This window comes from Dermacentor silvarum, chromosome 9 (assembly GCF_013339745.2).
Source record: "Dermacentor silvarum isolate Dsil-2018 chromosome 9, BIME_Dsil_1.4, whole genome shotgun sequence".
Classification (NCBI taxonomy): domain Eukaryota; kingdom Metazoa; phylum Arthropoda; class Arachnida; order Ixodida; family Ixodidae; genus Dermacentor; species Dermacentor silvarum.
The window spans coordinates 133,018,314-133,039,879 of NC_051162.1; the positions used below are offsets into that span (position 1 = coordinate 133,018,314).

The 21,566-nt window shown below is 46.0% G+C and overlaps 1 protein-coding gene and 1 long non-coding RNA gene across 2 annotated transcripts in view; one reads left to right on the top strand and one right to left on the bottom strand.

The window, feature by feature from the left end:
• Nucleotides 1-586: 586 nt before the first annotated feature.
• The window catches only part of LOC125940274 (uncharacterized), a 108,610-nt gene continuing 87,630 nt past the window's right edge, over nucleotides 587-21,566 (bottom strand). Inside the window, exon 3 of the long non-coding RNA XR_007463505.1 lies at nucleotides 587-639. This is a non-coding gene — a long non-coding RNA (uncharacterized LOC125940274). The remainder of the gene's footprint in view (nucleotides 640-21,566) is intronic.
• The window catches only part of LOC119464392 (thyrostimulin beta-5 subunit-like), a 52,265-nt gene continuing 50,510 nt past the window's right edge, over nucleotides 19,812-21,566 (top strand). Inside the window, exon 1 of the mRNA XM_037725335.2 lies at nucleotides 19,812-20,150. Coding sequence (XP_037581263.1) covers nucleotides 19,860-20,150 — 291 coding nt within the window. The 5' untranslated portion in view covers nucleotides 19,812-19,859. The remainder of the gene's footprint in view (nucleotides 20,151-21,566) is intronic.

The following is a 21,566-nucleotide window of genomic DNA, read 5'->3' on the forward strand; positions in this document are numbered from 1 at the left end:
TGGAAACCTGTTTGTGTTGGCCATCGTTCTATTAACGTCGCCTCTTCCCAGCTCGCCTATATACGCGGGCGCTACGCGTTCTTTTCTTGAGCCGAGAAAGAGATCAAAAACGCTTTATTTACGCACACCGGGCTAGCCTGGAGCTCAACCCTCGATCAAGTTCGATATTGCGCAGCTTCTCTTAAACCCAAGGTGGGGGCGCATGCGACGCAGTTGCGTAACCCTGAAAGTGCAATAGTGTTACGATTACCCGGACTTCGATTATTGTTTTTTCGGCACTTGCGTAAGGCAAGTACCGCGGAGAGTCGCCCGGTGCATTTATATATTGGTCCAGTCGACTAGGTAACGCCTGCCCTGCAGCGAATGATGGTCTTTTTCGCTCGGAGAAAACAACGGACGCTTTGAAGCGGCTTGCCGTTTCGAAGCGGCGTTGAAGCGGCTGGTTCGAGTGTTGCGAACTGTAGCGCTAACGCGAAACAAGCATGCTATTGCAGCGAATACTTGTGCAGTGTTAACTGGTTTTCGGGATTGTTTGCAGGCTGCGGGAATAACATAAACGGCAAGCCTAAAAAAAAAAATGTAATCTCACCTTGGCTGGTACTCCAACCTGCTGAGCCCGGCGCGTGGGAGACCAACATTCTACGTCGAGCGAAAAAAAAAAAAAAATGCAGATCCAGCACACACTTTGGCACACATATGCAGCAATGCTCTCGTAAGGCGGTTAATATTAAGTTCTCCAAAACTGTTCATATTCTGCAACGCGTTTTGCAGTATAGCGATCACGTGTCTGCCTGGCAAATCAGTAAGACAAGGAAAGCCGGAACACGCAACACACGTGATACACGCGACCACAGATTACACTGCCTCCGGGATCGACCCACCTTACTCGGCGATAAGCAGACCGAGCGTATGCGCACCAAACATAGGGAAGGAATGCATAGGAAACTTCGCTTTAAAGAAACAATAAAGGGAAACAACAAATCAGTTTAGACTGATAAAGTAATTTTATATATTTTTTTTCAATTTGGGGATAATGATTCCGCAATAACGCGCGAAGGGCGTTAACAACATTGTAATAAGCGACCAACCACTTCTTGTCTCAATACTTCGCAAGCCAGCTTGTCCAACACAGAATAACACTTTTGGCAAATTTAATATAGCGCCCATGAGAAATGTATATGGCAGCAGGTTGGTTGAACGTATCGGTATAAAACTGCGGAACATTCCATTTGAAGTGAAGCAAGGAAAAAAAATGTATCACAAAGGTTAGAAAAATAATATCTTCAACAATTATCCGCCGTATAAGCAGAAATTACCCATTTCACGCACACGTTTGTTTTTGGTTTTTGTTTTGCTCGTGTGACGGATGTGTGTTCGATGTCTCTTTCTTTCCAATGAAGCCAGAATTGAGCGCGAGTTTTTGTTTATTAACTCTTCTAGGTCCCTGTTATTAAAATAATTTCGTGTACTTCTTCCTTGAATGTACTTACGTTCATATTGCAGTTTATGTGCAATCATATGTTGATCAATTCATATTCAGCAATTCATGTTCATCATCATCATCATCATCATCATCATCATCATCATCATCATCATCATCATCATCATCCTATATTTATGTACCACTGCAGACCCACAGTACAGACCCATTAGTGTGTATCATCATCATCATCATCATCATCATCATCATCATCATCATCATCATCACCTATATTTATGTCCACTGCAGACCTGTAGTACACACTCATTAATGTGTATCATCATCCATCATCATCATCATCAGCCTATATTTATGTCGACTGCAGGACGAAGGCCTCTCCCTGCGATCTCCAACTACCCCTGTCTTGCGCTAGCTGATACCAACTTGCGCCTGCAAATTTCCTAACCTCATCACCCCACCTATTTTACTGCGGTCCTTGACTACTGCTTTCTTGCACCGAGTTTTTGTTTATTAATTAACTGCGTACGTCACTAAGGTTATGGAACTTTCCATGTACTTTTTTCCTTGAGTGTACTTTTGTCGCCATTCCAGTATGTGTGATGTTAATAACCTGCATTACTGCCAATGACATTTTTGTACATGGCCCCACAACTATAGCCTTTGGCTATGGGACCACACAGTATGTGCACAGAATTGTTTTCATTTGATCCAGTTTTGATAAACTTCAAACTTCAAACAAGCACTAGAAGAGCAAATAAAGGTCAAAGTTTCTTTTTCATCGAAACCAGCGCCTTCAAGTCAGTCTGGCATCACGGATTTCGAAGAATATTTCTGTATTTGGACCGCATTGGCCCAGTACACCGTTCCAGAAACTTGTCATGCTCAATCTTTGACTCATCGAAACAAAATGTAGTCCATTCTTGCCGATAAACCATTAACTAAGCCCTAGCTGAGACCACCACACTGCATGACGTCACAGTGCACTGGCGCAGGAATTTCAAGGCAGCGTCGCTAGCGTCGCCAGTAGCATTTTGCCTTTGCGTGATTTCTGGCTTGCCAAGTCACTGGCGCAGGAATTGACCGCGGTAAGATTGGCGTTTTTGGTACTGTAAGAGGGTAATTGACTAATACAGGTTAAACAATTTTTTTTCTTTGTGTCCCCTCAAGGAAATGTGTGCTTGAAGGCGTATACTTGTTGCACTGAGGACACTTAAGTTGTTTTTTAGCTGCGTTTAGTTGCGTAACAGAACCGCTCATCGGAAAATGCATAAGATAACGTATAACGCCAGCTCATATGTGGGCACTTCAAAGCACACCGACCACTTGGCCTTTCTGAGACCCCTTGCACAATACATTGCACATTGCCTTAAACTTTTTTCCCCAAAATTCACTTGGAATTGATTACGCAAAATATTCATTCTTGGTATGAAGTATGGTGCATGTGTACCGCTTTCGAGAAATTTGACACTAAATTGATCTAGCCCCTATGTGTCGTCCCAGACCGTCGAAAGCAACACTGAAGTGCGTTTCGAAATCACTGAGATTGCGTGGAAATACCGGACGCGGCCGCAACCTGGGCTATGTGCTAGACGTATTTTAACGCGACAGCGTTAAGGGCCCCGTGTCGCAGAAAATCCGGCGTCGGCGTCGACGCCAGCGTGCTATGTCGGCGTCTGTGGAGGATAAAATTATCATGAACCACCCCAACCGCGCAGGCTCTCCCCAAGGTGAAAGGTTTGGGTGAACAAAAATTGAATTTCTCGCATTGAAATCCGTCAGAAAAACAGTAAAGTACGACTTAACCACAGCCTACAGACATGGTGGCGTCGGATTGTAATTTGAATGTACGAGAAAACATAATTCTGTTACGAGGAAACTCAAACACAAACCCTTTTTCCAGCATTTCTACCAGACCTACAGCTGCGCGCTAGAGTAGTTCACTTGCGAAAATGATATCCAGATGGCGCTCGCATCCTGGGCAGGTTAGGGAGCCTACATGCACAGCGCTTGCATGTAGGCTCCATAGGGCAGGTCAAAATGGAACTTGGCCTGCCTAATGCGGTTTGGACATGCGCGCGCGTCGGGGCAATAGCAAACAATTATTGAAATAATAATAAAATGTACTAGGGCCTTCACATTTTAATATAACACGACTTATATTGCCTGCGGAAAAACGTATTCCCAGCAATGCATTTCTGTTTAAAATTGAAGCCGACTTTAAGGGAATCGGTGTAAGCTTGGTCTTTGTAAGCTGGCTTTCCCACGATCTGGGTTGCAGTGGGAAAGCCAGCTTACAACGGGGCCCGATAACGGGGCTCGAACGGGGCCCGATAACGCTATCGCGTTCCACTCTTAAAAGCGAAGCTTAAGCGTCCTCCAATTTTCATCTTCGTCTCTACATGTAGGCGATGAAATGCAGTTTATATAATAGCAAACCTGAGGAGATGATGGAGACACTTATTTTTTTTTTCACGTACATGGAGGCGCAGCTTTTGACTTCTAAGCGTGGTATTCTAAAGTTAAAAATTGTCTTTCATGTTCATAACATTACAGTGGACAATAAAATACACCATGAAGAGCGATTATGTGGCATAGGTGTATTCGGGTCTCAGGAGGTTAATGGTATAGCGCGCTATATTTAGTAGTTTATTTTATTTATTTTATTTTATATCTAGGCATTCTGCATGTGTGGTCTGCCGTGGTAGATTAGTGGCTACGGTGTTGCCCTGCTGAGCTCGATATCGAGGGTTCGGTCCCATGCCCGACGGCCGCATTTCGATGGGGGCGAAATGCAAGAACGCTCGTCTACTTAGATTTAGGCGCATGTTAGAGAATTTTAGTTGGTCAAAATTAATACGGAGTCCCCCACTACAGCGCACCTCATAATCAGAGCGTGGCTTTGGACCATAATAAGCCCAACTTAAATCTTGTTAAGCACGAAATGCTTTTAGCACCCATTGTCGGCCACCTTCAAGTGACCTTGAGCCAAAAGACACAGCCGTTATCCGGGAACTCAAAACGCGAGTTACTCTCAAAAGTTACAAGAAATACTGCTACCGAGTTCTTCCTAATGTTTCTTCACAATATCACTCAAGCTGTAACTTCTACTACGCTGAAGTTTTGTAATTTCCAATAGCAACGTTCAAAAGGCAGATACAGGGGACCTAAGGCGGCACATTTGCAGCCGACCACTTCGATGCGTCAAGAACAAAAAGTGGCGGCAGACGCCGAACGCGTTGGACTATTGCTAGAAGAAACGCGGTTGAAGGCGGCGGCACCACAGGCAGCAAAAGACACCGTATGGTAGCCATTTCATGCTTACATCTACTCTCGATTACGAGAGGGCCAGCAATTTCTTTAAAATTTCAGTATGTTTATTTTCTGTGTACCATTCGGTAGGTGTGGGGGTTCACGACTAATCGGGTTCCTGACTATCCTTCGGCAAATTTTCCAGAATTGTGACAAAAGATGTACGGGATCCTTAAATAGATTGAGCTGACTTTAAACTGATTTTGACGTTGTCTTTCTTTTATTGCGATAGCAATTATATGGACACTCAAAAGCAGATTTCTGCCATCGGCGTCGCCGTCGCCGTTGCCGTCGCCGTCGCCGTCGCCGTGAGGTTCCGTATGACGTCAATGGAGATGAAATCGTCGCCGCGCGCCGCCGAACGCTGTATGTGCGAGTGAAAGGGCACGAGGGACGCGCGCTTTCACGGGGAGTGAACGCACGGCGGAGAACAAACGCGCGTTCTGATAAGTGGTTCTTGAGGGAAAGGGAAAGGTTGGCGCTATCTTCTGCAGCCCTTGAGGGAGCACGGCTCAGCGCCAATTCTGTGCTGTGCTCCTTTAAGGGCTGCAGAAGTAGGCGTCTCTTTCCTCCTTTACAATCACCATATATGTAGCGCAAACGCGCCTTCTTCTGACGCACGAAAGGCCGTGGGGGGGAGGGGGAGGGAAGGGAGGCGACGTTTAGCTGCGGCACCAAGTGCCTATTTATATCAGAGGCTCCGGCAACAGTCACCAACGCCGCACGCATTTTGTGCGAACGCGGGCAAAACGCCGAGGGCGTCGACAACAGTTCTGCGTGTTGCCGGTGCTGCTGCATGTCCAAGTTTATACAGCTGATAAAGCTACTATCATTACTCCGTATAGCTCTCTACAAATTTGCTATCGCAATTGATGCTTCGCCTTTCAGGTGAAACTGCGACAACTTTTTTTTTCGGTTGCTTTCTTTTAATAATTTTAATTATTTGACCTAACCTCTGGCGCTGAGACGTTGTATAGAGGGGAGTGGGTTATGTAATATTAAAAGGAACAATAGCAGAATGAAGCAGAGCATATTATACAATATTAGTGGCAAATCATAAATACGAAAGAAATATTGAACCGACTACAGGCATTGCAACTTGTGTAAAAAAAGGGGGGGGGGGGAGAGAGAGAGGCATGCATTAAATGATCACGCAGGATTATCACAGCGAAGGTTCGTATAGATAAAGAATGACAATAGAGAGAGTAATCAGATTTAGCTAATGTGTGCGGCGAATTACATGGGCATTTCAGTTACTTTTGTGCTTAAATGCATAAAAGTGCAATTTGATAAACAAGTAAGTGGGAAAATAGTGCAATTTTACCTCAAATTTGACGGCGCATATCTCGAAACCCGTGCGATTCCCAGAATTTGTTACAAGTTCATACACCTTAGAAACTCACTGGCTACCATTCGTAAATTGCAGCATGTGCCGTAAAGTAATTATTGAAAAAGTTATTATTTAATTTTTCTGAATTATGCCATTATGCATTCAGATTTCTCGAGCAATAATGTCCGGTAATCCAGCTCAAGGACTATTAATACGCAATCTTCCTCAGGCGATAAAAAAAAGAAAAAGTATGGTCTAAAAAAGAGAAAACGCCCCGTGTATTTCACAGAAATGGCAAAGACAAGCCGCTTGCATAAATGCGTACTCCGTAACTGAAGATGCTATTCATGAACATTCTCTGGAGTTATTGTCCTTCATTTTAAGGCGGAACTCCGGCTGGTCTCGGCTGGTGAGTTGTCCAGGCTGAATAATTAAGCCACAAAAGACGCAAAGACTGAAATGACGAGTGCTGACGCCAACCTGTAGTTCCTGCACCAACATTCCATGACGTCATGGAATGCACTACTAACTTGGGTCACCGATGTTTATAACCTAAGCAAATGACCTATGCGGTGTTCTGCACTTTCTAAAATTATGTACGAGAACCTAGATGACTCTAGCACCAATTTTTCACTGGTCCGCTTCTATTCATTGCCTTCAATGGAGTGTAAAATATACATATAAATCGCCTTTCTGCCTGGTTTCAGATTAACAAGTTAAGATTTAACGCGAGCAAGTTAAATACACGCGATCCCTGCTCCTGTAAGTAAGCCGCGGAATTTTGACGTTTTTTTTTTTTTTTTTTGAGGACCAGATGTTGGAACAAGTTAGGATTCAAAAATTGCTTGGAGTGGGTTTATAATAAGGCAGATAAGTTTACGGTACAATTAAGTAGATGCATGGGATGTATAATTAAATCAAGCACATTATCATTACACTTTGGCTAACAGTAAAAAAATGCCCGTTATACTATAAAATTTTTTCTAGCGACATTTTTATAAATATAGGTATAATATAAAGAAGGTGGGCGCGCCTTCAAGCGCCGTCGGCTAATGTTTTTCACATATAAACGGATACATATTAAAAATGATATAACACGCTGGTACTGAACAGAAGAGAGGTAACAAAAAAAAAAAAAACAAACAAACTTGAAGACAGGTGACATAATTGCACTAAGGAACGGCTCACAACATAGGTCACGTAAAACACACTGGAAACGCAAAACCAGCTCATCCCCCGCATCGGTACCTCAGTGGCCGAGGTGCTCTGCCGCTGAGCAGGAAATATCGGGTTCGATTCCCGGTTCCGATGGCCGTATTTCGATGAATCGAAATACAAAAACACTTGTTTACCTCAATGGGTGTGCAACTCCAGGGGGTCGAAGTTAATCGGGAGCCCTCGACTACATACGGCGTCTCGCATGTCTCTCAAGTATTTCTTTGGGACGTCCAACTTCGCCAATCAATCAATCAATCAATCAATCAATCAATCAATCAATCAATCAATCAATCAATCAATCAATCAATCAATCAATCAATCAATCAATCAATTAATTAATTAATCGGCTCACATAGGCACATACACTAAAGACAGAAAACAGGAAGTCAAGTTACAGAAAGAAACACAAATTAAGGCCCAGAAAAGAGCACAAGGTAGAATTAAACAGGCAGCTAATATCACGTTATAGCAAATGTAATCAATGATTTATAACAATTCTACCAGAAATATATGTTACTGTGGGTTGATTTGGAGTACAACGACAATGCAAATTAACTCAACATTTATCACATTACAGAAAAAAAAGTGCACTAAGGGGTATTTGACGGTTATCATGGCCGCCCACAACACGCGTCCGAAATTAATGATTGAAACTTTCCACACTGATAAGAAAACAAGGCTATTATATCAAGCTGCTTCTGTATATTCAAAATAATAAATTGTAGTCTAGACACATTTCTTGGCAATGTGTTCAATAGTGGCTCCGCTCAGTGTATAAAAACCCGAAAGATTAGAACTGCCTATGGAAGGCGGCATATTTAATACCCAATATCTAGATTCAGTAGAGATACCACCAGTCATAGAGGCATTGCGTAATCAAGGAGTACAGGAGGCATACGTGAATATCTTGACAAATATCGACAAGGATTCCACAGGCTACCTTGGTTCTCCACAAGGAAAGTAGAAAGTTACCTATCAAGAAAGGGGTCAGGCAAGAAGACACAATCTCTCCAATGCTATTCACTGCATGCTTAGGAGAAGTATTCAAGCTCTTAGACTGGGAAGGCTTAGGAGTGAGGATCAACGGCGAATATCTCAGCAACCTTCGGTTTGCAGATGACATTGTCCTATTCAGCAACAATGGGGCCGAATTAGAACGAATAATTGAGGACCTTAACCGAGAAAGTATAAGAGTGGGGTTGAAGATTAATATGCAGAAGACAAAGATAATGTTCAACAGCCTGGCAAGGGAACAAGAATTCGGGATCGCCAGTAAGCCTCTAGAGTCTGTAAAGGAGTACGTTTATCTAGGTCAATTACTCACAGGGCACCCTGATAATGAGAAGTAAATTTACAGAAGAATAAAATTGGGTTGGAGTACACACGGCAGGCATTGCCAAATCCTAACTGGGAGATTACCACTGTCGTTGAAAAGAAAAGTGTACAGTCATTGCATTCTACCGGTACTGACATATGGGGCAGAAACTTGGAGGTTAACAATGAAGCTCGAGAACAAGTTAAGGACCGCACAAAGAGCGATGGAACGAAAAATGTTAGGGCTAACGCTAAAAGACAGGAAGAGAGCGGTGTGAATCAGATAGCAAACGGGGATACCCGATATTCCAGTTGACATTAAGAGGAAGAAATGGAGCTAGACAGGCCATGTAATGCGTAGGGATGGATAACCGGTGGACCATTATGGTTACAGAATGGATACCAAGAGAAGGGAAGCGCAGTCGAGGACGGCAGAAAACTAGGTGGCGCGATAAAGTTAGGAAATTTGCAGGCGCAAGTTGGAATCAGCTAGCGCAAGACAGGGGTAATTGGAGATCCCAAGGAGAGGCGTTCGTCCTACAGTGGACATAAATATAGGCTGACGATGAAGAAAATGATGATGATCTAGCCTTCTAAATAAGATTGCCAGTTCCTCAGACTTCAAAATTTCCCAAATAAAGGCTTAAAGAAATTCAAATAAAATATACATTGAACATGTTTGGGTTCTGTTTGTCTGTTGATTATTGCTTACATGTGTCTTCTCCCCCCCCCCCCCCCCCTCTTTGTTGCCTAATGTTATTTAATGTTCCATTGCTGATTTTCTTTTCTTGTGCTTATATTCTTCTAGCTGCTTGTCATTGTAGAGGTTCCTGAATTTAAAAAAATGTTAACATTGGATCATTGCTAAATATTATTTCTACCTATGAAGACAACATAGTTCGTATGTAAAAAGTGGCTGACATGTAGTTATGAAAAAGTCGCAGTTTCGCCCGAAAGGCGAAGCATCGATTGCGATAGCAAATTAGCAGAGAACCATACGAAGTAAGGATAGTAATTTTATTGGCCGCATCAACTCGTAAACATTCGCTAGGTAACTAAATTAACAGGCGTGGTGTCAGCGCACAAAGCAGACATGAACACATCACACTCGATGACCGCGCACACTCGCTGTCAAAACACTGGCGTGAGGAAATCCTGCAGCAGCAGTGAACCAAGTGACCTTCGAGTTTAATGTCACTTCAACGCAAACTGAGCGCCGAGAACACACAGCACGCACAAAGCTACGAGCCGCCGACGCACCTAGACTCTGCCCCTAACGCAGATAGCTCTCAAGATACGGCCGCGCGACCGCGCGCAGCCGCCACACACGCAGTTGCAGACAGAGTAGAATGTCGCCCCCCTCCCTCCCTCCCTCTCTCCCGCCCTCAATCCCTCCCCCTGATGCCTCGCAACGTTAGGTGCCTCGCGCGTGACGAAAGATGGCGCGCTTCCTGTCCGCTTTCCTCGTTTTCGCGCGGGCGAGATTGAGATTGAGATCGTTGGCTCCCCTCTCACGCTTTCACTCGCACATACAGCGTATAGCGCGCGGCGACGGTGTCTTCGCCCTTGGACTTTATAGAGAACCTAACGGCGACGGCAGAAATACACCCGGAGTGTCCATATAATTGTGATCGCAATACTGAGTGGTGCAGTTCGCACATTTGTATTACACCTTTGTGGCAAACTGTTGTTATTGTGCAACGACGCTTGTGAAGTACATTTTCTGTATCTTTATGTCGTTCTTATTTTTTGTTCTTGTTCCGCGTCATTGAATCATTATGCCAGAGTATACTATATAGCAGGAAGAGTATTTTCCACACATGTCAGCCTTTCCCTTTTGCTTCGTTTTCCGTGCATGCACAAAAAGAAAGAAAGAAAGAAAGAAAGAAAGAAAGAAAGAAAGAAAGAAAGAAAGAAAGAAAGAAAGAAAGAAGGAAAATACTACAGGAACAAAAAACTCAACCTAGCAAGGAAAAAAGGAATTCTGTGCCAAAACGCTTTAAAAACGAGGAACGTCAACGATGCAAGAGTGGTTACCTTTGGTGAGTAGCGTAATGAAGGGTCTATGGTTGTGCAACAGATATGATTTTGTCCGCTCCTAGAGCCCCATGAACTTCGATGATCTGCTTCTCAGACCTGAAGTGCTTTCTTGGCGTTAGATACAGCAAATATTACAGGTGTGAGTTAATTAAAATTATGCGACACAGCAGTCATTCTGTCAGCCACTTAATTTCCCGTTATTCCGATGTGACTTGGGATCCATTGTAAACGGATCTGATGACAGGAATAAGGTGAAAGGGTCAATACTTCCTGAACTTTGTAGCAAAGCGAGGCGTGGTCACTATGGAAGCAGTGAAATAGTGTCTTCAGGGCTGCTTTGGAGAATGCCAAAAGTTCTGCTGATGTAGTTGTTTTGGGAGAAAGATGGTAACATTTCCTTGCTTCCTTACTTGACGTGCTGGAATGTAAAATGCAGAACTCGGACTAACATCTGTAACTGATGCATCTGTGAAGAGAAACGTATCGTTTTCCTTCAGTCGACTCACATGCAGTAGCGCCACAAATTTCGCCTTCGATGGATGAGTCGAATACTCGTTTTCTGTGCCAGGAACTTTCAGCATACTGAGAACTTCGTCAACGTGCAAAGAAGATGATTTATGTCTGGCTGTAGTTATGGTATTCTTGCGGAAATGCAGTGCTCGCACCGCGTCATAAATACTGCCGCGCCTCTGAGTAAGTTTGCTCTTTCGTGGATGATCTTCGTGTCGCGATGAAAAACGGAAAAAATGGCGACACGATTCTTGCTTGCAAAAAGCCTGGAGGTTAGGTAGTTCCCTCGCTTCAGCTGTGAAATGATTGTTCAACGTAGGAAGAGGCACTCCAACGCATATCTGAGACTACTGGCTTTGTTTGTTAGTCGGCGTTCATTAGACTCGATAGACTATGCATGAGAAGCAAGGAGTAGGCAATAGCTTGGCGAATAAGCGCAATGCATCATGTCTTGTCGGAGATTCGGACCTTCCTCTCCATTTGATGCCTGTTATGCATCTAGGCTGCTGGGAACACTAATCGGTTAGCTGTATTGGTTAATGCTGTGTGGAGTGTGGGTGGTGTGACGTTACTTTACTACTGTGACGTTAAACTACGCTAAAACTCTTGAAAGACCAGCCGCGGTGGGTTAGTGATTATGTCGTACTACTGCTGAGTACGAGGTTTCGGGTTTGAATCCTGGCCAAAGCGGCAGCGTTTAGATATAGTGGCGAAATGAAATAACGCCTTCGTACTTAGATTCAGATGCCCGTTAAAGAACCCCGGGTGGGTCAAAAGTGATTCGGAGCTCTCCACTACGGCGGCCCACATAACTCACTGTGCAGTTTCATGATGCTAAACTTCGCAATTATTAAAACTCATGCGAAACCAAATAGGCGCTGTCTAAAACATGGTGGATATGACGTGTTTCCGGCTCCGAAATTACTTATGGCGCATGCAGTCCGCAAAAGCATAGCCTTCGAGACCTGTTTCTGTTGCTCATAGGCAACCGTCGCTGGGACGTGGATTTGGACACCAGCTATTGTGCACTGGTATCAGGATCGGCCCACCAAGTCGCTTCCTTTGATTAGACTGTCTCGGATGCAGGAAGATAGTGCCTAAGAAAGCTTTGCTTCAATGTAAATTTTACGAAATGGGTTGGACAGTTGTGCACTATAAATAGGACATACATGTTACCACAAAAGAAGAAAGAAAATGTGTGAAAGCAGATATTGCGACGTTTGCAGCCTTCCGTAGCGGACTTCCACCGCGAATATCTCCCGCGAACGTGAGAAGCCGCTTGCTGCATGCGCGTTGGTTGGCTCAATGGTTCCTCACGAATGATATAAAACGAGTAAGCACGCGAACCGCATGTGACGTGAATCGATTCGCAGTCGCTCGATGCAAATGCCGCTCAACGTCTGCGAACGTGTTGGCGCTAGACGCGAAAACGGAGCCACCTTATCAGCTCTGGACAGATACGGGCGTGCTATGACAACTCGCGTTTTCATTTTTCGACTTGGAGTTATTCCTTCTGGCATCGGCCTATCCTTTCGAAAAAAATTCTTTTGTTCATTGCTGCGGTGATTACGTATCGATTTCCATTGTTCCACAGCGCATTCCTATATAGCCCGGGGATCATTGCGTTGTAAGGACCGTAATAACATTGTCGCAGGATTAGCTACTGCAATCGGGCAAATTTCCATATGCGCGCTACTATACCGCCATTCCTTCCATTATGGATGCCTCGTGGCGAAAGTTATTTGAGCCACGAAATGTGAAGCCCGAACTAGCGTGGAAGTTTTCTAAGCCGAAATTCATAATTGTGATCTTCATCACGTTTTGTTAAATTATTTTTTTAGAGTTGTCCTTGGTGTCCCACTTGTAGTTAGCTTGAAAGCGTGATAAGAGCAGTACATGCAGTAGTATGCTCGTAGCGGTTCAGCACACACACATGTGCGCACACGCATGCACGCACGAAATGCGTGCACCGATCGATACTTCAATTGGGCAGTGGTCAAAGCAAACAAGTCACTGGACGCAAGATTTAATGAAGCACACTTTCCTGGAGTAAGACATCTGCACCAGCAGATATCATGCGCGCGAACGAACTCTCGCAATAGCATGGTGTTTCAACGAAGCGGAAGAAAAATGTGCTGCTCTCTTTGATTCAACTTTGCGACTGATTTGAGATGGCTGCTGTGCGCTCTTGTTCGCCTATACCTATTTATGCACCGAACTAACCAGTGAACCTCGACGGCTGAAAACAAGCTCAGTTGACTACGAGGGACGTCGTACAGCGGATCACTGGATCCATTAGTGACCACTTGGCTTTTTAGAGCGGCGCCCGTTCCTGCGGCGAGCGTCGGTGTCGGCGTCCTACCTCGTAATCAAGTGAACGAGCACAGCGAAATATGAGAGCGAACGCGAAGCGCAGCGGGGGATGAAAGAAAGTGGCGAGAGTGAAGACAGTGCGAGGAGGAAAGTGGAGGAGGGTATGGCGAAAGCGTGAGAATCAAAGCGCAGTGCCGCGCACGAGGGGCTTTGCGGCGACGATGGCTACAAGATGGCGCCAGAGTAGCACGCGTCGTCGGTGTGGAAACAAAGCGCTGCATGAGCGGAGGTTGGGTGCTGCGGCTGCTGTGAATCGCGTCCACGCGTCACCCAAGCGCTTCCTCTCGCGATCTCCCGATTAGCGGTGCAGTTGCGCCGCACTTTGCTCCGTTTGAACGGAAGGACGGCAGCCGTGATAGCTTACCAACAGAACGTCGCACGGGCAATGCGCAAGACGTGGGTTCGGCTCCCATCAGCGACAATTTGTGCCTCTGGGCCGTTTTAATTTCCCTTACTATTTCCACATTTCAATTAAAAAAAGAAAATAAATGTTTCCTATGCTTTTCCTAACTTATTGTCTATTGGCTTAGTGCGAGAGAGAGAGAGAGAGAGAAACGTTTAATGATACGAAATGCAGAGAAGTCGGCCTGAGGTACATTCCTCTAGCCAGCTACTCTGCGTTGGGGGAAGGGGAAGTGGGAAAGAAAGAGGGAAGAAAGAGGCGCATGCGCTGACGTGTCCTATAGCTATTTGTCTCGCAATAGCAGGTTGTCGCGCAATTCGTCATGTCGCGCAATCCTTGGTGATGCCATCGGGAACGCATTGCCGAACGGCTGTATTTTCATCCATACTGCGGGCCGTACGAAATTGTTTTCTGCTGACTGAAAAAATAGAGGCATAGGTTTCGTCCAGTCAGTGCTCGATTCAGTTTAAAAGAGTGCGTGGAAATACTTGCACATGCAGTGGCGCCATCCCGGTGCGTCGTTCTTATTACACGAAAAAAAAAAAAAAAAGCGTCCGGTGGATGCCCACGCGTTGCAGCAAACTCCTCAGTTTGGTTGTGAGAGCCGTTTTATAACGAACAATTAAACCGGCGGCCTCATATAGTAAAAACGAAAACGCAGCTTTCCTTTCTGTAACATGAATGAAATCACATGAAACTGTATACACGCAAGGGATATTATACAATGAGTATGCCTCTTATGGAAATTTTCTTTTTGTGATTGTGCAGACGAGACAATTGCACGAAGCGCCACGTCGTCTCACGTGACGGATTGCGACTTTAATTTGTGCACCGGTGTGACTCGACCGCATGTATAAACGGTGATGCGTCTATATGTTCATAATCTATAATACAGGACGTTCAGATAGAGTTAAGATGCATAAGTGTACGGACAATATAATACCCAACTATTTTCCGTGCTGCGCTGCGGTACCGTGAACAATATTTTGTAAGTATGCTCCTTCGCAGAATATCCTGCAAACGTTTCTTTCGCGCAGAAATTTAATGAGAAAACAGCCCACATGCAGAGTGTCTGACTGCGCGACATGAAATTGGGCTCCCAGTTTCAGAAGAAAGAAGAAAAATGCAATTACCTGAATGCGCGTTCCTTACCTCTTGACCTGTTTGGCCTTCTCATAATCGACGCGTGACAAGCTTTGAAATATCAGGCTACGCAGCGATTAATAATCGAATTGCGATTTGCTCGAGTAAACCGTGTGCGCATCATAGCGTCGTTTCTTGTGTCTTGTGGCATTTCATTGTCTCGTAGGCGATCGCATTGTGTTCAATTAGGACCGCCCGTCGAAAACAAGACGCCGTCTGCAACGGCGTAGGCCCGTGCTCTTGTTGTTCTGTTTTCTTCCGCGCTGGCAGAGGAAATCGCAATGTTTACGTGCACACGCTTACATATATAAGAGGCGAGCGTCTTGCGTTGTAACACAATCTGTTGGTGATCTATAGGAAACAGCTGCCAGGGCTATCTATGCCATAGGCTCGTCATTTCGTTTCCACGGGGTCAACATACGCACAAAAGGGAACACACATGGGGCTGCCCACGCGTTTGTATCCTTTACCCTTGAGTTCGCTTTGCGCGCGCAAAAGAAAGAGTGCCCGGGGCCAATTAGTCACCAATTTTAAATTTATTTCTCTCGCTGTCAGTCGGTATTGGGTGGCAATTCGTTTCGAAACAGTGCGGCGTTTCCATCATGTTGTAACACGTGTCACCGCGTGGGGGAGAACTTGAAGAGATATGTTCACGCGTTTTGCGAAAGGGAAGTTGTAGAACATGAATTTTCAAGCCCCCTCTTTCACGAGGAAACTGTCTAAATAAATGTTTCACGGATAAGTTGTCTTACAAACACGCTGATTAATTGATTGACGAATAGATATACTAAATGATTCGTGGTCGGTTGACTAATTGAGTGAGTGATTGAATCACTGATCAGAGTTTAATGTTTAATCTGAGTTTAAATAAATAAATAAGGTAAGAAAGTGTTACACGTTTTACAAACGTGAAGGCGAATGCCTGCCAGCTGTGAAAGAAGACGACGACGATGAACGCGCGAGCAGCTGCACGAGCGCGAGGGGCAGTATGGGAACGCTGTCATGGTCAGCGGCACTGGAGCCAGCTGTGGAAGACGACGACGATGAACACGCGAGCCGTGGCACGAGGGCGTCTCTGTGACAACGCCTGCACCGCTTGCCGGCAGATAGCTACGTTAGCACATATGCTCTGGGAGTGCGGGTCGCTCGGCCCGACTTACAGCAAGACCGAGTGGGATGCGCTTGTGCACAGCACAAACCTTCAAGACGAAATCCTGCTCGTCTAGCGCGCCCGCGACAGGGCCGGTATAGGCTAGACATGCCCGTCTCCACGTGGGAGTAGCCGGGTGGCGTGGGGCAACCTCCAAGTCTGCACCGGACCCTAATAAAGTGGTACTCACTCACTCACTCACTCACTCACTCACTCACTCACTCACTCACTCACTCACTCACTCACTCACTCACTCACTCACTCACTCACTCACTCACTCACTCACTCACTCACTCACTCACTCACTCACTCACTCACTCACTCACTCACTCACTCACTCACTCACTCACTCACTCACTCACTCACTCACTCACTCACTCACTCACTCACTCACTCACTCACTCACTCACTCACTCACTCACTCACCACGCGACGTGTGCCATGAGGCACGCACTAGGCATACCTTTAGTAAGCCACAACTGTGGATCAGCCGCAGCTTCAGGGAAACGTGCTCGTCGACCTCGCACCGCGGAGGCCCGGGTTTGATTCCCACCCAAACCGAAATTGACCAAATATTATTTTCAAAGCCACTAATTTACTTTGATTACAGAAACCTCCCTGAGAAATGGGACATCAATCCGAGCATTTTTAGACGCGTTTTTACTCTTTGCGGCGTCGGATTTTTCCTCACGGCACTGTTTCGCCAAGATCACGTAAAGGTGACCGTCAGTGGCACCGCCAACATAGACACCTAAGGATTTCGCTTTAAAAATACTAGGCAATAACCACTCGCATACTTGCCTATAAGATAGCTAATTTCGCCGTGTAGATCCTAATTAATGTCTATAATTGTCACTGGTTTCAGGAGGAAACCTGAACGTCATGGAACATATTTTTGGGAGATGTTGAAAAGCATACTCAGCCAAATACAATATTTTAGCCAGGAACAAAGTGATTTTATGTTCTATTAACGCTAGCACTTACATTCGCAAAACAGGCCTTTAAGTTATGAGCTGCCTGCGCGCGACACTCTTTCAGAGGTGAAGTTGGGGCAAGTGTTGGCGTCACCTTTGCTGGTAGTATGTTGCGAGAGCTGCCACCTCAGAATTTTTTTACGTGCAAGCGTAGATGCCTCGTCTGTGAAATGGGCGAAATTATGTTTGTCGCCGCGAGGGAAGCGAGCGCCGGAGGAGCAAGGCGCCTGGAGTAGAGTTCGCACCCTTTCCCTTTGGGCTTCGACGCCGCGGTGCTCGCTGTGCATATGTTGACGGCGTCCATACGCTTGCGCGCAACCCGCGCTCACGAAGTGAAGCGTCACTGTAACCTTTACAGCGAGGCTGTAAAAACTCCCGATACAGCGTTCTGTTGCTCATTACGTGCTGCATGAAAGCGTTTGTCCGAGCGTGAAAGAAGCCCGCGAATGCACGTAAAATTGCCGCGCGACTGGCCGCTCGACGCACTTTGCGTGTATTCGCGGGCTTCTTAAAGATCACGCTCGGAAAAACGCTTTCATGCAGCACGCAATGAGCAACAGGACGCTGTATCGGGAGTTTTTCATGTTGCTCTACAATTTTCTCATTGACACTTTTCATCTAATTATAACGTTTGAGAAGTTGAATAATTAAGAATAATTATGTAATTAGGCGGAATGCAAGAAATGATCGGAGTATCTCAAAGCGACAGTGAACAACATTACCTTGGTTATGTGGCATTTTCCTGTGGCATTTGCAAATGCCTACGTGGCATTTGCATATTTTAACATCTTGGTGCATGATAGTTGGGACAACCTTTATATCTGTAAATTAGATTTTATTGATAGGACAGACAGAGAGGTCGACCTGAGCTAGTGTGCTCTAGTCTGCTACTCTGTACTGGGGAAGAGGGAAAGAGAGTGAAAGTACTGGGATGAATGATGGCGATAAGAGGAACGGTGAGTGCTTATGTACATTAGACGGTGGCCCTACTATTGCCGCTTGTCTAGCTTCTTGTCCTGTAGAAACTTGAACAGCGCTTTAGTTGCCCGCATTGAAGCTGCAGTGTCAGGCCATGGGCCGAGGATGGCGTCCTCCGACAGTGGTTGACTGCCAACGCTGGCTATAGGGAACCTTCCAACGTCCTTCGCTCCATCATGTATGCTGGGCAATCACACAATATGTGTTCCAGCGTTTCAGGCGTCTGGCAGTGTTCACAATCAGGGCTGTTCGACTGGCCAATGAGGTGTGCGTAGCGACGGGTGAAAGCAACGCCCAGCCGAATCCTGTGTTGCAATGACGCTTTGCTCTGCGTAACATTCGGATTTCGGGGGCAAACAGAATTTGCCGTCTGGGTCGATCATATGTAGGCTTCTGTGGATGTTGTCAGCATGGGCTCTGCATGCCGTCGTAAGGTCCTGCATGAGTGCCTCGATCACAGAGTTGGTGTCAGGTCGCGAGTGTGCAATCCGTACTTCACCAGAGGAAGATAATGCCGATCTTGCATCACTGTCAGCGAGTTCATTGCCAATGACACCACAATGAGTAGGCACCCATTGAAATTTGATCACGTGGCCACCTAGCTCGGCACTGTGATGAAGTTCAGCGATTTCTAGCACGAGCAGGTAATATGGTCCTTCTTTAAAAAGCATTTTAGCGCCTGTAGCGCTGATTTGGCATCGCAGAACACCGTCTATTTATTCAGTAAAAATAAAGCACTACACACCCTGCCGGTAAACTTGATGTTTATTCCTCACCTTCACCGACACTACGCAAAGATAAAATGCTTCGGTAGCTGATTTACTCCACATTAGCTTAATTATATTATAGTCTTACAGGCCAAAGGCCTACATTATTTAAAGTACACTCGATAGCCTTAACGCCAATTTTAGCGACTTTAGGGCAGTATTTAGCAAAAATTAAGCGACTTGTTCTGTTGCAGTTAGCGACGCGTGAAAAAGAATGCCAATACTGGCATACGGTCATTGCCATTCACAGCACAATATAAAAACAACTGAGTGGGAGCAGAACTCCTGTCTTTCGCATTAAGGGTGCGGTGTCACCATCCTCTCGTCCATTTCGTCGGGTGTGTGCGTATACAAGATTAGCCCCGATAAGGCGGCGTATGTGGAGCATCCTTTTAACCGCATGCAGCTGTCTGGTAGTACGGGGAAGCTCGCGAAGGTATCCCCAAAGAGAGAATGCCACTTGTGCATTTCCGTATACCGCGCATATAGAATCAGTAGTTAATTGAGCACGATCCACAATAATTTCAGCAGTTACTATTAGCCGATTATCAGAACTAATATTACTTTACTCACACCTCTGCCATGCCTTACGTATACGTTCGCTTTGCCTTCAGCGCCCATACCATTTTTGCCCCTGACACGTTTATTTGTTATATATTTTTGTGGTTGCTGTTTTCACAACTACTGTGATTACTCATGTACATGCTCCGCCCTCATGTAATACCCCGCAAGGGACCTTTAGAGGACAAAAAACTGATGATGATAATGATAATACGCCAAGCAACTTGCTTAGCTTTCTGTAGTTCTAAAATTTTTACTTCGCTCCTCCTTTTCCCCAATCCTTGGTCACCGCAGCAGCTCCGTCAACTGCAACGCCACCTGCGCGGAACGGACGTGACACGAGCCACTATGCGAAACGTCCGCGGGTCGCTTCCGGTGCCAGCAGTGGCCTTGTTCGTGTGCTGGCTGCTCGTGGCGGGCGCTGCCTCGGCGTCCTCTACGAAGCGCCATGACGACGTAGACGAGCTGCTGTCCTCGGCGGTCGGCGGTGCTGGCGGAGACGCTGTGGACACGCTGACCACGCTCGAGTGCCACCGGCGCGAATACTCCTTCCGGGCAACACGCACCGACGCCAAGGGGAACCGCTGTTGGGACGACGTCACCGCCATGTCCTGCTGGGGACGCTGCGACTCCGGAGAGGTCAGTGCTGCGCCTGCCCCACATACGTCACTGTATGCCTTTTTTTTTATGTGTGTTGTTGCACCTATAGTGGCGAGTGAAATAGTCATATCGGTGTATTATAGTGCCAGTGGTCAAAAGTCGTACAAATGCGATTAGCTTCCGAGCGTCTGTCCGTCCGGCCTTCCGTTTGTCGGTTCGTTGACCTACAACATCCTGCTCTTCTTTCTTATCGATTCGTGTTACGAGCGCCGGGAACACAAACACTCCTGCCACCGTCACCAATGGTGCATACGTGGTGGATGGATCATGTGTGTAACATGCACTAGTAGCATGAATCGAAAATACAGCAATTGTGGTACTTACAGCTCTTATTCATCCCTACATTGCTTCTTCCCTCTCTCCCTGCCTTGCCTTCCGCCCATCGCTACGCCGCCATGGGCTCTCGCACCACACACGGAACGACTTTGCATGAACGGGGTGCAGCATGTAAAAAAAAAAAAAGTAGCAGTTTCGCCCGAAAGGCGGAGCATAGTTTGCGATAGCAAATTATTAGGCATGTATGCGAACTAAGGGCAGCAGCTTTATCGGCCATATAAACTTGTAGACATTCGCTTACTAACTAAATTAACAAGCATGGTCTCACACACGCACAAGCAAACATGAACACATCTTACTCGATGACCACGAGTGGGCCTTCATCCCACGAGACCACCGAACTAGGATTTTTGACTCTATGTGACCTGGCGAAACTGGCCTACATTTATATATTTAATAGTTTATGCTGTTGGGCGAACTTTCGAAATAAAAAGAAAAAAAATTGCCAGCTTCACTTAACGTCGCGAAGACTGATGAAACAGCGGAGCTGGTGGCTTATACTAGCTTTTACTTAGCTTTAAATTTTGCTTTTTCTTAGCTTGAACTTTGCTTTAACATCGATTTGTCTATCTTCACGGTGAGCTTCTTCGTAGCATTGTCGAGATGCAGCTTTTCTCTCTGTAAACTCTGGAACCCTCCTCCGTCGCTTTGCTTCAGCAGCCCTTGTTCGGAATTCCGGATCTGCGCGCAGTCGTTGAAGCCGCTCCCGAGTAGCATCACGACGCCGTTGACGCCGCGCCTCTTCTTCTTCGGGAGAAAGCTGCTCCTTCGTCCTAGCCATGCTCACGGCAGCATAGGTGACCCGTAAAAGAGCGAGGGATTCTGGGATGCGCCATCTGCTGGCTGTTTCCGGTTCGAGGAAGCGCAGCCGCGGCCACCGCTTCGCCGTTGAAGCCTATTGATGCGCTTGCAGTCCGGCTTTGTCACATTCGAAGATTACCCGGTTGCAGGCGCCTAGCAAAACCATGGTCGTCTGTTCAGCCGTTGGCGGCTCAAATTCAAACGTTAAAGGAAAACTCATGTAACTACTGCCTTGCAGCATCCCTTGTTGAGTCAGCT